This window comes from Drosophila subpulchrella, chromosome 3L, assembly GCF_014743375.2.
Source record: "Drosophila subpulchrella strain 33 F10 #4 breed RU33 chromosome 3L, RU_Dsub_v1.1 Primary Assembly, whole genome shotgun sequence".
Taxonomy (NCBI): domain Eukaryota; kingdom Metazoa; phylum Arthropoda; class Insecta; order Diptera; family Drosophilidae; genus Drosophila; species Drosophila subpulchrella.
The window spans coordinates 27,418,920-27,433,107 of record NC_050612.1 but is presented as its reverse complement, the minus strand read 5'-3'; the positions used below and the strand labels follow the sequence as shown (position 1 = coordinate 27,433,107).

The 14,188-nt window shown below is 38.8% G+C and overlaps 1 protein-coding gene across 3 annotated transcripts; it reads left to right on the top strand.

Moving 5' to 3' along the window:
• The first annotated feature begins 1,523 nt into the window (after positions 1–1,523).
• Positions 1,524–13,975, top strand: LOC119554506 (protein IWS1 homolog). 3 transcript variants are annotated; one of them, XM_037865444.1, is made up of 7 exons: positions 1,524–1,668; positions 7,921–8,052; positions 8,799–8,949; positions 9,057–9,499; positions 10,778–11,245; positions 12,422–12,627; positions 13,760–13,975. In XM_037865444.1, the coding sequence occupies exons 1-7, from the start codon at positions 1,524–1,526 to the stop codon at positions 13,973–13,975; spliced, it is 1,761 nt and encodes a 586-aa protein (XP_037721372.1). The 3 variants fall into 3 exon arrangements, with proteins under 3 accessions (XP_037721372.1, XP_037721373.1, XP_037721371.1); XM_037865445.1 differs by having other exon boundaries at positions 10,778–11,260; positions 13,790–13,975; XM_037865443.1 differs by having other exon boundaries at positions 10,778–11,260.
• The last annotated feature ends 213 nt before the right edge of the window (positions 13,976–14,188 follow it).

Here is a 14,188-nt window from a genome sequence, read left to right as displayed (position 1 = left end):
TGTGGGTTTAAATTTCTTCTCCGTTGGGAGGAAAATTTCCATGGAACAGGCACCTTTTTGAACCAGTACAGGATTTGCATCTGCCATACAAGCATTTCGCCAAAGGATTAGCATCTCACGAATGACTTTCCAATGATATCTGGGAGTTCATGTGGCAGAAGTGGCAGTGAAAAGAGGAGTTCAACTTGTGGGTTATTCATGGCATTCATTGATGATTGATGCAGATTATTCAGTCGTCTTTTATTTAAAATTTGTCTATTGATTTAATAGAGCTTGGATAGGGGATTGTATGTGACCATTTTAAGTTAGCTAAGATCTATCTGAGTAGTGAATTTATTAAGTTCTATTTAAAGCACTTCACATGTTTTATTTAATCAATGTAATACATTAATATATTTTATGTTTAAGGACGTCTACTACACGTTTAAGTTTTTTTATAAGCTAAAAGATATTTTAAAATTTTTTACATTTTTTTAGGTATATCATCTTATTACTATATTAAAAATGGTATGTATTTTTGACACAACAAATATTTTTTTTTAAATTAGATTCATTATTTAAAACGGTAATTGAATTTAAATTGCTTTTTGGAACACTGGCCTCTAATCAATTAAATATATTTTCTGTTGGTCACTAAACAATAGTATTATTTTCTATTCTTCTAAGCAAAGGCTTAATCTTGCTGTTCAATTTATAGGATTTTAATAGCTTAGCTGTGGACTTATTTTAAAATTTAAAATAAACACCGACCAAACAATAACTGAGTTAAATGTGACTCTTTTGTTTAAAGTGAACTGAAAATTAAAGCTTTTGTTTTTGGCTTAACAGGCCGACCAAATACCTGCAGAATAGCTCCCTGCGTAGGTCAAGTCAGGGTTCGTTGGTTCACATATGACCCCGTTGTAACGAACCCCCCAGAGAATTCCCCCCAAACCCATATCGCAGACTCTGGTGACGCTCGAAATGCGCATAGCGGACAGCTTAATTGATCCGTTTGTTCAGTGCATGCCGCAGATTTGCTAAAATCCAACAAGTCAATAGCCAGATAGCCAGGTAGGTAAGGTAACCAGGTAACCAAGCGGTGGGCTCTCTTTTGGCCACCTCGGCTGCCAACTTTCCAAAGAGCCGCGCCATGAGCGCTTTCACATCGCACTCTCTTAAGTCGCGCTTTGGTATAAAACTTCTTACGTATGCGCGTCATGGCTTAATCTTACCTTGAACTTGGTCGTGAGCAGATCGCTGAAGAGCCAGTGCATCCACCAGATAATATTATATCCATATCCATAACCATATTCGTGCGGCATTTCGATTCGGGTTTTTTGGAAAATAGACTTTAAAAATGGAACAAAGCGCCGTTGTTCTTTTGCGTGCCGATAAGTGTATATAAATCAAGAGTGTTTGTGTCCGAGTGTTTGTTGACTTTGGTTTCTTTAGACATCTGATTTCTACTAACGGTGCTAGTGTGATATATTATATATCCGTATCGAAGATAGCGAGAGAAGAAGGCCTATACCATCTGCAAAATGGACTGGCAGCCAACCATTATAGCAGGCCTGATCTGTCTGCTCCTGCCATCGCAGATCTCCTTGGCCAAGGCCTGGAGTTTGCCATCCCGCCATTCAAATCAACTGGTCTTAACTACAGCACCTGTTGGCCGACGATTAAATGGTAAGACAGCTCCAGCTCTCCAATCAAATGAGTGAAGTTTGCTACTCTCTCGCAGCTCCCGAAAATTTCTCTGTATTTTTATTTTGAATTTTTTTTTTCGCTTGTAATATAACGAGCAATGACCAAGCAGACAAAGAAACAAAACATAAACAAAGGCCTTAAGTAAAATACTTTTATTGCAGTGAAATTTTAGTTCATTAAGCTGCCTGTGAGAGTGGCGATTTCTGTGTTCGGCAATTATATAATCGGCCAGCCGCCAAACGAAAGTCGCCACTGTCACTGCCGCTGCCAAAGAATCGGAAAGATTTATGAGCCTCTCGAGTGGCCACAGGTCCGTCAGAGCCGTCGTTGCTGCCACATTAATCTTGGCCAGACAACTCTTGACTACATGAAGAAAAATTCATAAATATATCATTTTCATCTAAACATTTTCATAGTTTCAACTACATAAGAATAAGCCGAGCTTATAGAGAGCCGAGTTATAGAGAGTATATCAAGTGGAACCATACCTACAAGTATATCATAATTTAATTGTTGTTGAAAGTTAAACAATTTGGGATTTTATCTTAGTATTTCTATTATTTATCTAATATTAATATAAAAGGAACATTTAAATTGTCATCATACCTGTTACTTGAATTTTTATCTTTATTGTACCTTTATTAACTTACTTTCATCAAAGTATCTATAAACTAATATTTAAAAATGATGTTGAATTGATGATGTTAAACAATGCAAAAATATAATAAATATGTTTTGTGCTTTGTTAAACATTTTAATTATATTTAGAGTACGAAAAGATGTAGGTGATTATAAAATGTAAAAAATATTATTAGGGCTTTGTTTAAAAAAAGGTTGAAGATGGGAAAAAGCTATTGAGACCATTTACTTAAAAACATAATTGAATAAATATTGTGAGATCCTACAAAACTACCTCCCCATTTTAAAGAACCTCATCAGAGTTTCTTTATGTGCAGCCATTTGGTGACTTCCATGGGCAATGCAGCATAACAAAGTAGTTCGCAAGCGAGTGTGTTCTTACCATTTTGGATCTGTTACGTTATGGAGCGTACGACACTTTTTACTTGGCCGCTGCTGTTTTGCTTTTTCATCCGCCGGCGTTTTTGTTTAAAAAGTAAAAAAGCTAAAGAGCTTCGAGTGCATGGCGAACAATTAGCAAAGCAGCCAAGGCAACAAGTGCAAGAAGGCATTACCGAAAGAAATACACCTCGTTGTCGTTTAGGGCACTTGGCGTCTCGATCTGCTTCTGAGCATGTAATATGGGTCATAACCAACTAAACCAGAACTGAAAGAAGGGCGGCTGGTTGGGTGTTACGATAGACATAGGCCGCGCTGAATGTCGAGTCATTAAAGAACCGCCAGCGAAACATGAATTAACGTTTTGCTCGCTGATTAAACGAATATCAAATACACTTGAATTGAGATAAGTAAATTTAATAAGGAAAGTCACGTGGGGGAAATTAGGGATAGAGTGGGGGAATGTTATTATCTAGCTTGTTGATCTTGATAAGGCTTAATATGGAAATAATTACTGCCTTATACGATGTTGCACACTCATTTAGAAGTATCTATACTGGATAAAGCTCCTAAGCTTATCTTAACGGCAAGAAAAATAGTAAATACTATTAGGAAAGGAGTACTTTCCCTTTGAAACCGTTTCTTAATATAAACCGTTGAAATGTATGAGTTTTCACTAAGTAGAAAATTTTATATGCTGAATCTACTTAGTATTGGGGCAATGACTTCTACCCTAAAATTTTCTATATAAAGATTGATTCGTTTGTAATCAATATAGCTAAATAACAAAGAGGAATACTTATATTGTTTTCTTTTTATTTCTAACAACTGGAGACAAGATACTATATATGCATCCCAAAGATCTTCACGAAATATCCACACCAAGCCCCTAAGTTATTCATTAGGCCCACCTCCCGAAGAGCAACACCTGTAAAAGTCACAATAACAACGGCAAGGCAAACAATAAGAATGGATAAACAGCCGTCCAAAAACAAGTTGATGTCTTAGTCGCGATACTGTCGGATTCGGTTGGTGTTGAGCCAACCCAAAGGGAACCATGTATATATGGAGGAGCAGGGGAAAATACCAGGGTCTCCATTTCGGGGAGCTTGTACAAATTGTGCCGACACCAAAAAGCCAAGCGAGGCGCAAAAACAACAGACAAACTTGAAAAACTCTCGTAATTGGGTTATAACCGTCATATTTGTATGTGAGAGTCTCCGAGACGAGTCACCTACTATTTAAATAAGCCCGGTCCGAACGGGTCTGACTGACCAAGCTGAGCAAACTGACCAAACAATGCCACTGGAAGCCATGGCTAAGTTAAAATCGCTCCTAAACGGAGCAACATTGGTGACATTTTTGGTCGAAGCGCAGAAAAATGAAAAGTGCTGCTGCTTCAATGGAATGAAATCTAATTTCATTTTTTAATTGCCGCTTTTGTGGCATCGTGTTGCCATCGCCAACGGCATTGGCATTGGCATCTTGCCCAGTTTGGCAGCGAAATGCGGCTGAAAAGATGGTCAAAACTGGAGCGGCATGAAGCTGTTACTACGTCTCCATCTGTCAGGTTTGAGTCGCCACTGGGTTTCTGCGTAGGCATTGAGATTTGGATTAAAATTTCAGTTGCAATACCACACAGGGAAAAATGTGGAAATATTTCCTTGATTGGTCAGCGAATACTTCTCACTTAATAAAACAAAACCTGATCCTCAAGTGTATCTGCACGCTGAATGGAAAGGCCTTAGATATCTTCATATTTTTAGGAGAAACTTGTGAAACTAAGAAACCATGTTAATACTTTTAATGTTAAAATTATAAGTAAATCATAAAGGCCTTAATTACATTTTTAAAACAATATAAAATAAAATATTTGCCATCAAGACAGGAGAATCTACTATCTTATATCTTCAATCGAAGGCAAGGCTTCCATTAACTTATAGAAAATTTTTTAAATATATTTTAAAATCTTTAGAAAATTGTAAAAAATTATTACATCTTGTTGATAGGGATGTGCTTTATTTTTCCCGGTGCACCCATCGATTTGCCTAGCCAAAGTAGAGCTCTAATCAATAAACAACATGTGTGGGGTTGTTGTTCAAGTTTTAGTTGCCGGCCATGTCTTGTTTGGATCTTGAGTTTGTGTTTAACTCTGCGGTTGACTTTGTCGACGGTGGTGTCTTCAATTCAAATTCTTCGCCAGATCGAAACCAGTGAAAGTTTATTAAAGTTTCAAGCTCGGCGGAGCTCACATGTCTATATGTCTGCTGGGTCGCACGCTAACGGTTAAGAGTGCCATATTGTTCCGTCCGATTTCTATAATGGCCGTAAAATTCTTTTGAAATGAAGTCTGAGGTATTTTAAATGCTGAAACCACTAGATCATTGTATTTAATTTAGCTACCCTAAACGATTTTTCTGGCATTTAAATGGAGAGTGCTTGGCTGTAGCTCAAACAAAAATAACAATTTATTGACTTCAATTTTTTCAAAACCTAGCTGGGAAAATAATTAAAAATATTTTTAAAAGGTTTCTCAAAAGCAGTCTTGCTAGATTTATTAGCTGGAATGGGAGCTAGTACCCTCTATGAATTTATTTATATGATTTAAAGCAAAAATGCTTACATAAATGGTTAAAATAAAAATATAAAATTATTATTTAAGGACTGACCTCCAAGGCAAGCTCATTTAAAAATTATCCACTAAGCCTTCACTTTCAAATGAATCTATTTTTTATAACTAATCCAATGGAAAAGCTATGAACAAGCCCTCAGCATTACTGCTTTTACAAAAAAATATAAAGCAAGGCTTGAAAAAAAATTGGTTTTTATTTAAATATAACCCCCAATCATTCAATTCACTTTCAAATGCCGCACACGATGCACCGTATCCACATTTCATGTTTACAACTTTATCTGGCCTAACAAAATTACTCAGAATTCCAAGTGATTATGGTAATATTTTACGAGCTACTGTTATGGCCTCTCCTCAGGCGAAGTAAATTAGCCAAATGGCCGGAAAGTTAGCAAGTTGGCTGCTTGGCGAGTTGGCCCACATGGCCAGCAGTCCAGCAGCAGTTTACAGTTGCCAGCTGGAGCCGGGGGTTCAATACCTATAAGTATGTCCCAGGTCTATGTAAATTCGTCACCCATCATCAAACCAAGGCCTAGTATTTGGCATTACCCATAACTATAAGTAAGCCACGCATAAACCTCAACTGCAGTGAAAGTTCATTTGATATTGGACATTAGCTGGGCCAGGGACTAGTGGCATTGCCATTGGAATTACCATACGCCCTGCGCCAACGAAACTGTGAAGAAAAGTGAAAAGACCAGCGAAATCATCGGTCCAAATGGCAAATGGCAAAAGGCAACTGCCTTGGCCAGAATGGCTACTAAGCAGCTCCCAAGCTGCTGAAAATAATGTGCCACATTTGCCCGCCAAAAGAAGACAGCCGCCAAATATCGAAGATGCTCGCCGGGGAGTACACTTAGAAAAAAAGAATTATAAAAAATAAAAATTAAAAGAAGTTCAAGCATTCTAAATTGACTTTCGATTATTTTTTAAAAATTATTTAGACTTTTATAAAGAAGACATTTGGAAACCCAAAGTTTCTAAAACGTTTTTATTAATTTTTAAAAATATTTAGAAATTTCAAAAAAAATTTAAATTAACCTAACTGTTCTTAAAATTTGTAGTACAAATTGATCTTTAATATTAAATCCTTTGAGTTCAATGAAATCCTAAATTTAATTAGGTTTATAATTCTTTAATTACTTAAACTTGAAAAACTTTTAAAATCATTTATTTATTGTAGACATACATTTCGAAAGCATATCTCAAATAATTTTTGCTTTAATATAAAATGACCTTCAGTGAAATTTTCTTCAAGTGCATCACGATATGGCTTTCTTTGAAAATCCCCAGTGGTCGATTTCCCCGCCTCCTTGGCACTCCCTGCTCCCTAACTCAGTGCATTCTGGCACAGGTTTTCCTAGTTGTTTTTCGGTTGTTTTTAGGTTGTTTTGCGGCGTGGGTCGAATTTAGCAGGATGTTATCTGTGGGATGTCACCACGAGTTTCAGGTAAACAATTTCTCACAGGCTGGTACCTTTTGGCATCTCCTGCTGGCTTTCACCCGGCGGCATTGAATTTGGAAATATTAGCGAAGCCTTGGGTCAAAGTACGCGATGTCCGTGTGTCGGTGTCATTGAAAGTGAAATGAGCCAAATAAATTGTGACAAAGAGACAACAAACGACACGAGAAATCCCACACGAACATTAAATTTTCACTTATCACGACTTTGTTCATGTTGCAACACGGCAATTAAATCAACAAAAGGCCTAAGCAAATACTAATGAATTTAAGTAGTGTTGTAAATAATTGCTCAATTTGTACGAAAATATGGAAATTGTGTGTCATTAGTGAGGGGAAAAGAAATAATGCCTGGGAACTAACAACTATTTTAGCGCCAACCTTTGTATAAGAAAGTATATCGAACTATTTAATTTATTACATTATTGCTTTACCTAACTTTACCTACCTTAACTTTTTGTTTTAGTATTTTAATCATAAATCATACCAACTCTTCGAACAACTTTCGGTTTCGTATTTCAAGTAAAAGCATTTAAGATTTCATTAGCGTCTATGTCAGCGAGACAAATTAATGTGTTCCCAATTAAATGGGCTCGAATTAAGATGCGATTAAGATGGACGGGCAGCAATAATTTTAATTGACGGCAATCGCTGAGCATTTTCACTCGATCGCTGATTGATGGCAATCTATGATGTTAACTAAAACATGGCTCGCGCCGTGAACAAGCCGGGTTATCGGGCATCCAGAGGGGGGCTAAAATGCATTTGCACGCACCACACACCGGTGGTGCAGCGTGGTTAGCACCACCGGGCCAGAAAAACCACACAAGGTGTTGAAATGATTGCCCAGTGGTACTGGTCACACATACTTTCACTCAAATATTTGCAGTGGCTGGAAATCGCCACATCCATAGACCATAGCCGAGTTAAAGCCATGACCATGTTAGCCATTTTAGCCAAATCAGACCACAAATCCCCACTGAGCTTGCCCGGAAAGTCAGACAGAAAGTCAGTGGGGCTGTCAATCGCAAGTTTGCCCAATTGGTTGGCAGTTTTCCATTACCTATTTGTCCAGTTTTGCTTCATATTTACGCTGATCTCCATGCTCTGTGTCTCCGCAGAGGTGTCCCCATATCTGGACCTGGCCTTGTGCCCCATTCGAGCGGAGCCCTGGACCTGTGCTCGCCAGCAATCCGGACGGATACTGGACGCCTGGGATGGAGAACTACATCTCCAGTGGCAGAAACTGAAGGGTGAGTTAAGGAAAATAATTAAACAAAAATTTTAAAACCAAAAAAAACACTTGAATAAAAAAATCAAGCAGAAAACTAAATGTATTTGTGACTAAAGGACTTTGAAATTATATTGTTATATTTATTATGGAACTAGAAATAAGGCAAGAATATTTTTTATTTTTCTCATTGACAACATAAAATGTTTAATAAATATTCTAATCAAATAATTAAACTAATGCGTTTGTTAAGGCATTCAGTTAAAAAGTTTTAGCTCAGAATATACATACATACATTTGTGTCTTATAGGATTTTTGTTTAGTTATTAAATAAATATAAAAAAAAATGTAGTAGGTATATTATAATATATTCTGCACCCTGTAATTTTTCCAAAGAAATGTTTGGCCTAAAACTCCATAAAACCAAACACAAGCCTTAATTGTTACTATCTGCAAGTAAGAAATATTTTTATTGAAATATTTCCCACGTATGTGGGCATACAAAAATCTAGGCAAAGAAAAGCTGGCATTTTCACCGACGCCCGAAGCAAAACTTAAAGTTCAAACGGCTATTCGTGGGTGAGAATCTAGACAAAAGACCAACCATGCGATAATCAATGACTTTAGGGGAGTTGGTAGGAAATTGCACACGCAACACCTAAAAAACTGCCAACGTGCTAGGCATTTACATGAAAAGGCAATTAAAATCGAAAGCATTTTCTTTTTTCCCAAATGAATTTCCACTTATTTTCTATTTTTTTGGGACAGTCGAGGCCGATCGTCAGATGAACGCGACGATCGAGAGACGCGGCTACAGCACTTCGGAGTTGCCCGTGAAAGAGAAGCCATCGACGATACTGAAGAAAATTGAAATCGGCACGAATTATATGAAGAAATACCTGGCCGAGTCCATGGATGGGTGAGTTTGGCCAAACGAGTTGAATGCACATTTTCGCCAGAGTTTTCATTCCTTCCTGTTTTTTCTATTTTTGCTGATTTTTTACTGTTTTTCGCCATCACCTGCAGCTTCCTGGGACGCGAATACGAGTATTTGCAGACGCCGAAAGCTGCAGATGATAATGATAGTGAAACCGATCAGAGTGGAAACAGTGTCGAAGACGACGACGAGGCGGATGCGGCGGATGATGCCAGCAATGCCGCTGAGGAGGAGGAGAACGCGGATGACGAGGATGCGGAGGCCAACAAGGAGGAGGACGAGGACGACGACGACGACCAGGACCAGGAGGATGAGGAGGATGACGACTCGGACAGCACTGGGGAGCAGGAACAGGATCAGGAGCCCGAGGCCGACGGTGACGCCGAGGACGAGGATGTGGATGAGGCAGTCTCGGCACCTGAGAGTGAAAATGAAAAGGAAAACGCACCCACTGTCTTCAGTGGTACGCCCGCAGCGCAACCTCAAAGTGATGGCAAAAATCCCGTCCGCACCGAGGACAACACTTCAACAGGTACTTATTTGTTTTTTTCTAAAGAAAATCTAATATCCACTAACATCTATAAAAATAGTATCTATTAACATAAATAATAAATTTAATAATTAATATTTATTTTAAAAAGTAAAGAAAACTACTATAAAGTATCTTTTTGTGTCTTATATTTCCATCCAAATATGATAAATTAATTTTGATGGTACCAAACCTCAGTCTCATAATTTTCTTTCTTATCTCCTAGGTTTAAGGTCTTTAAAAAAAATATCAAATCAAATTTAAGTTACTAGAAGATTTCTATAATGGTAAAAAAAATGTTTTTATAACATCGTAATTCGATTTTAGCATAATCCCATTTAGTTTTGTAAGAAAAATTCGTAACCAATCAGGGATCGCTAAATATCGGAACTCAAAAATTACGATTTCCCATAAAATGATTTGAATTGTGTGGAATTGTCCCTAAAATTATATATAATTATACCCGTTACTCGTAGAGTAAAAGGGTATACTAGATTCGTCGGAAAGTATGTAACAGGCAGAAGGAAGCGTTTCCGACCCCATAAAGTATATATATTCTTGATCATGATCACTAGCCGAGTCGATCTAGCCATGTCCGTCTGTCCGTCTGTCCGTCTGTCCGTCTGTCCGGATGAACGCTGAGATCTCGGAAACTATGAGAGCTAGGCTATTGAGATTTGGCGAGCAGATTCCTGAGCTTCTTACGCAGCGCAAGTTTGTTTCAGTAGAGTGCCACGCCCACTCTAACGCCCACAAACCGCCCAAAACTGTGGCTCCTACAGTTTTGATGTTAGATAGAAAATTTTAACTGAAATGTATTAGTCTTGTCCATACCTATCGATTGACCCAAAAAAAATTTTTCTACGCCCACTCTAACGCCCACAAACCTCCCAAGAAAAAAAGCTATGACGTCAGAGCCAGACAGTGCGAAATGTTTTTACGCGTGTATGTGTGTGTATGTAAATAGTTGCCGGCCGAACTTAGCGGCAAAGAGAAAAGCACTGCCGGCGCTCAGAGAGAGCAAAGTGCGCGGCTAACTTATTCTATTGAACAATGCATTTGTCACGCCTACCCTAACGCACACAACGCTTAAATCTGTCTTCCGCCGGTAGGTGGCGCATTTAAATCTCGCTTTGCTGCTTGCATATCTCCATTTCCCTTTGGTCGCTTAAGCTGAGTAACGGGTATCTGATAGTCGAGGTACTCGACTATAGCGTTCTCCCTTGTTTAAATTCTTTTTTTAATACACCTATAAAATATATTTATATTCCCCCTATTCAGGTGTGGAATTCATCGAGCTGGAGGACGCCGAGGAAAATGCGGCGGGTGCACTGAAAAAACCGGGGAGTGGTAAGCGCAAGAAGAACAAAAAGGGCGGCAAGCGCAAGAAGAACAAGAAGAAGGGCCACGGCCAGGAGACGCAGCCCGCCACCCTGGTGGTCGTCCAGGCGGCACCAGAGCACCACGAGGTGGACCATGGACACGAAAGTGGATCCTCGGTGGTAAGCCATGACCACGATGACGACGAGTCCGTGGGCAAGCCCATGAAGAAGCGGAAACACAAGCGCCGCATGAAGGGCAAGCGGAAGCAGAAGCGCAAGGGTCAACACGGGTCAACGTCGGTGGTGGAGCACGAGCCGAGCGACCTGAGTCTGGGACTGGGACTCCTCGACGAACTGGCGGATGCGGATGATGTCTTCTCGGGAGTTGGCGGGGGAAAGCGCAAGCACAGGAACCCACTTAATTATGGTAGAAGTAACGGAGGTGTGTGTTGTTTGCTGCGTGTGGTTTTACATGACTTTTGCGCACCTTTTTTCCAAGCACAACTTAGTGCCTTCTATGTCTAAGTTTCCAGTTTTTCAGGGTAATCAAAATACAGAGCTTTTTCGGTGAACCCAACTTTGCCGAAATAATCTTTAAAGTGTCTAAAGGCATCATGAAAATATCAAAATGATTATTGATTTTAATAGGATTTTCCTAATTTACCGAAAAATCTCTGGATTTTAAAGCTTGGTTTATTTATAAAGTTATAAATCTTAATGGTGGTGGTGTCAATAATGCTAAGAAATGTGATATTATTAAGAAATATGATATTATTATTTTAGTTTTTAAAATTGTTTCGACCTTCTCCCCCGTTTTTCTCCTATTTTTTATATTATCCATTCTCGTTCTCCTCTGTTCCTACATTTTTATCAAGCTCAAAAATGCAATATTTTTGAATCAAGGCGCCATGTGTTCTTCCTCTTCATGAATATGAGTCGTATTTTTCCTGATCTGGTAACACCAACCTCGACTTTCTCTTTGACCCCTATTTTGCATAGCAACAACCCCTCACCACTTTCTTCACTTTCTTCCCCTTAAGATGAGACAGCATTTTTTCGGTCTGGCAACGCTTGATTCTTTTAATTTCTGAGAAATTTTAAAGTATGGTTTGTGTCCATACTAGATTTATAAATTTATCAATTTTTATGAAAACACAGTGGCGCCATCTGTACGGCACAGGTAGGGAGATTACTTTACAAAGTTAGCTGTGTAGATGGCGCTGCTTGACTGCCTAAGTAAGGCGCCAGATTTGAAGTCGACTTAAAGCTTTCTATTTTACCTTATAACAAATGTTTAGGAGTTATGTAATGTTTAGTAAAATATTCCAGGTTAAGTATGGTTTAATTAATAAGATTTTGGTTTAGCTTATACATTTTTTGCCTGCTTTTTGATTGCTTTTTGAATGCCGTTTCGTTATCGTTACCGCACCTAACGCGCACTGCAGTTCATACTAACAAACACCACCCTCCCAAGCGAAGAATTACATATTATTTGAGTTTCTTGTTCCATTTAGCCCAGTAAGTTCGATCAAATGAGAACAAAAAGATACTAATACCATTGAATTCCCCCTTAATCATCTATTACTAAAAAATAAATATATAGTGACCCGTGGCAAGAAGAAGAAGAAGAAGAAGGCCATTGCCAAGTTCATAATGATTGGCAGCTTCTTGAAAGCCAAAATCGAACTGCTGCTGAAGATCCTGGGCGCCCATCTGCAGGTCAAGTTCTTTGCCATAGCCCTTATCGGTCTGCTGATCAATATAGCCCGATTCTGGATCGATGTAAAACGGGGCAGTCCGCCCTCTAAGGTGAGTTGAGATCGGGTCCCAGATCCTGTGAGTTTGTTCCCGGGCACTTAACCCGTTTTTAACGTACCGACACACACGAACATCTGTTCAGGTTGCTAGACCAAGGTTCTCCCGACTCTAATGGATTTTCTGCACTCTTTCAGTTCTGATAAGAATGCCTTACACTAGTCATAAGTGAACAACAATTTTTATTGGCCAAGGTTTGTTATTGACGCTTTTTGTTGACCAACTAAAAAGCGCAGCTCTCACTTTAATATGTACACAGAAAAATATCCCTTTGTATATTTGAAAATTTAGTTCATTCTTTTATAGGATATGTTTTATTTTTATCTATTTATTATGATAAGTATAAACCAAGGAAACATTTTTAAAGCGTTGAAGTCACTTAATTACATTTTTATATTTTTGTATATATGATAAAAATTAAGATTTCTTTCGATCATTTATAAATTGTGTTGCCTTAAACTCAATCCTGTGAAGATCATCTATTTTTCTGTGTACCTCTGCTAATCTCTATCCAACCGCCCCTGCCTCTCGACTCTCTATCTCTTCCACACAAGATGTATATAAAGATTGTAAAATGCGTTGATACCTTCCAAAACACCCGAGCGCTCTAACTTCTCTAACTGTTTTTGGGGACCAGCTCCAGAACATCTTCAAGCTTGAAAACACCAGAGTTCCAAACCACCTAACGCCTCCAAAATGTGCCGTATGCTAACAAATTCAGACCTCTTTGGTTTCAGATATGGTAAAATTTTGGACAGCTCACAAACGTTTTCGGAACGTACAACATCTAATAGTAATGAAAAACAAAACAATAAGTAAAACCCAACCAATGTGTTCACTAATAACAGTATATACATATACGCTTTAAGACCCAAAATCTTAAACAGATCTTAGAGTTCGTTTCCAAAGTCTTTCCCTTCACACTGTGTAAGTACGAGTTTTGGGCGGATAAACCGATAAACCGATAAACCGAAGGGTCCTGCCAGAAAGACAGACAGACACACAAAACTCAGATACACCCAGATACAGTTACAAAAAACAGAACCACTCACACTCTTGGGCCTCTTTGGTACTTCCTCTGGTGTTTCTCACTTCACGGCACACGTTTTGCATATTTTCTAACTAGGTTGTATACGTTGAACATGCCCACCATCAGCACCATTACGAGGACCATGGGGAAGATTGGAGCGAGCCGGGGAGCTATTGGAAGCGGTCCCTGCAGACCGATCCCTCGGTCGAGGACGTGGACTCCTCCACGGACAGCTACCAGGTCCGCCAGCCCCAGCAGCAGTCGCAGTTCCAGGACCCCCACTATCTGGCCTATCGCAACCAGTGGCAGTAACCCGAACTGACCTCCGATGGAGACTTTATTTATTGTATTTATTTGATTTACATTCGTACTACGATGCTGATTATTAAATAATCCCTAAGGTCCTAGAGCAAAATTAATTTTAGCACAATGAAATGAAATGCCAGTAAACCAATTTTAGTTGTAACCCTTAGCCCCGTTAGTAAAATGCCTTAAATATAAAAAACTAAATTTTAAAATTTACCT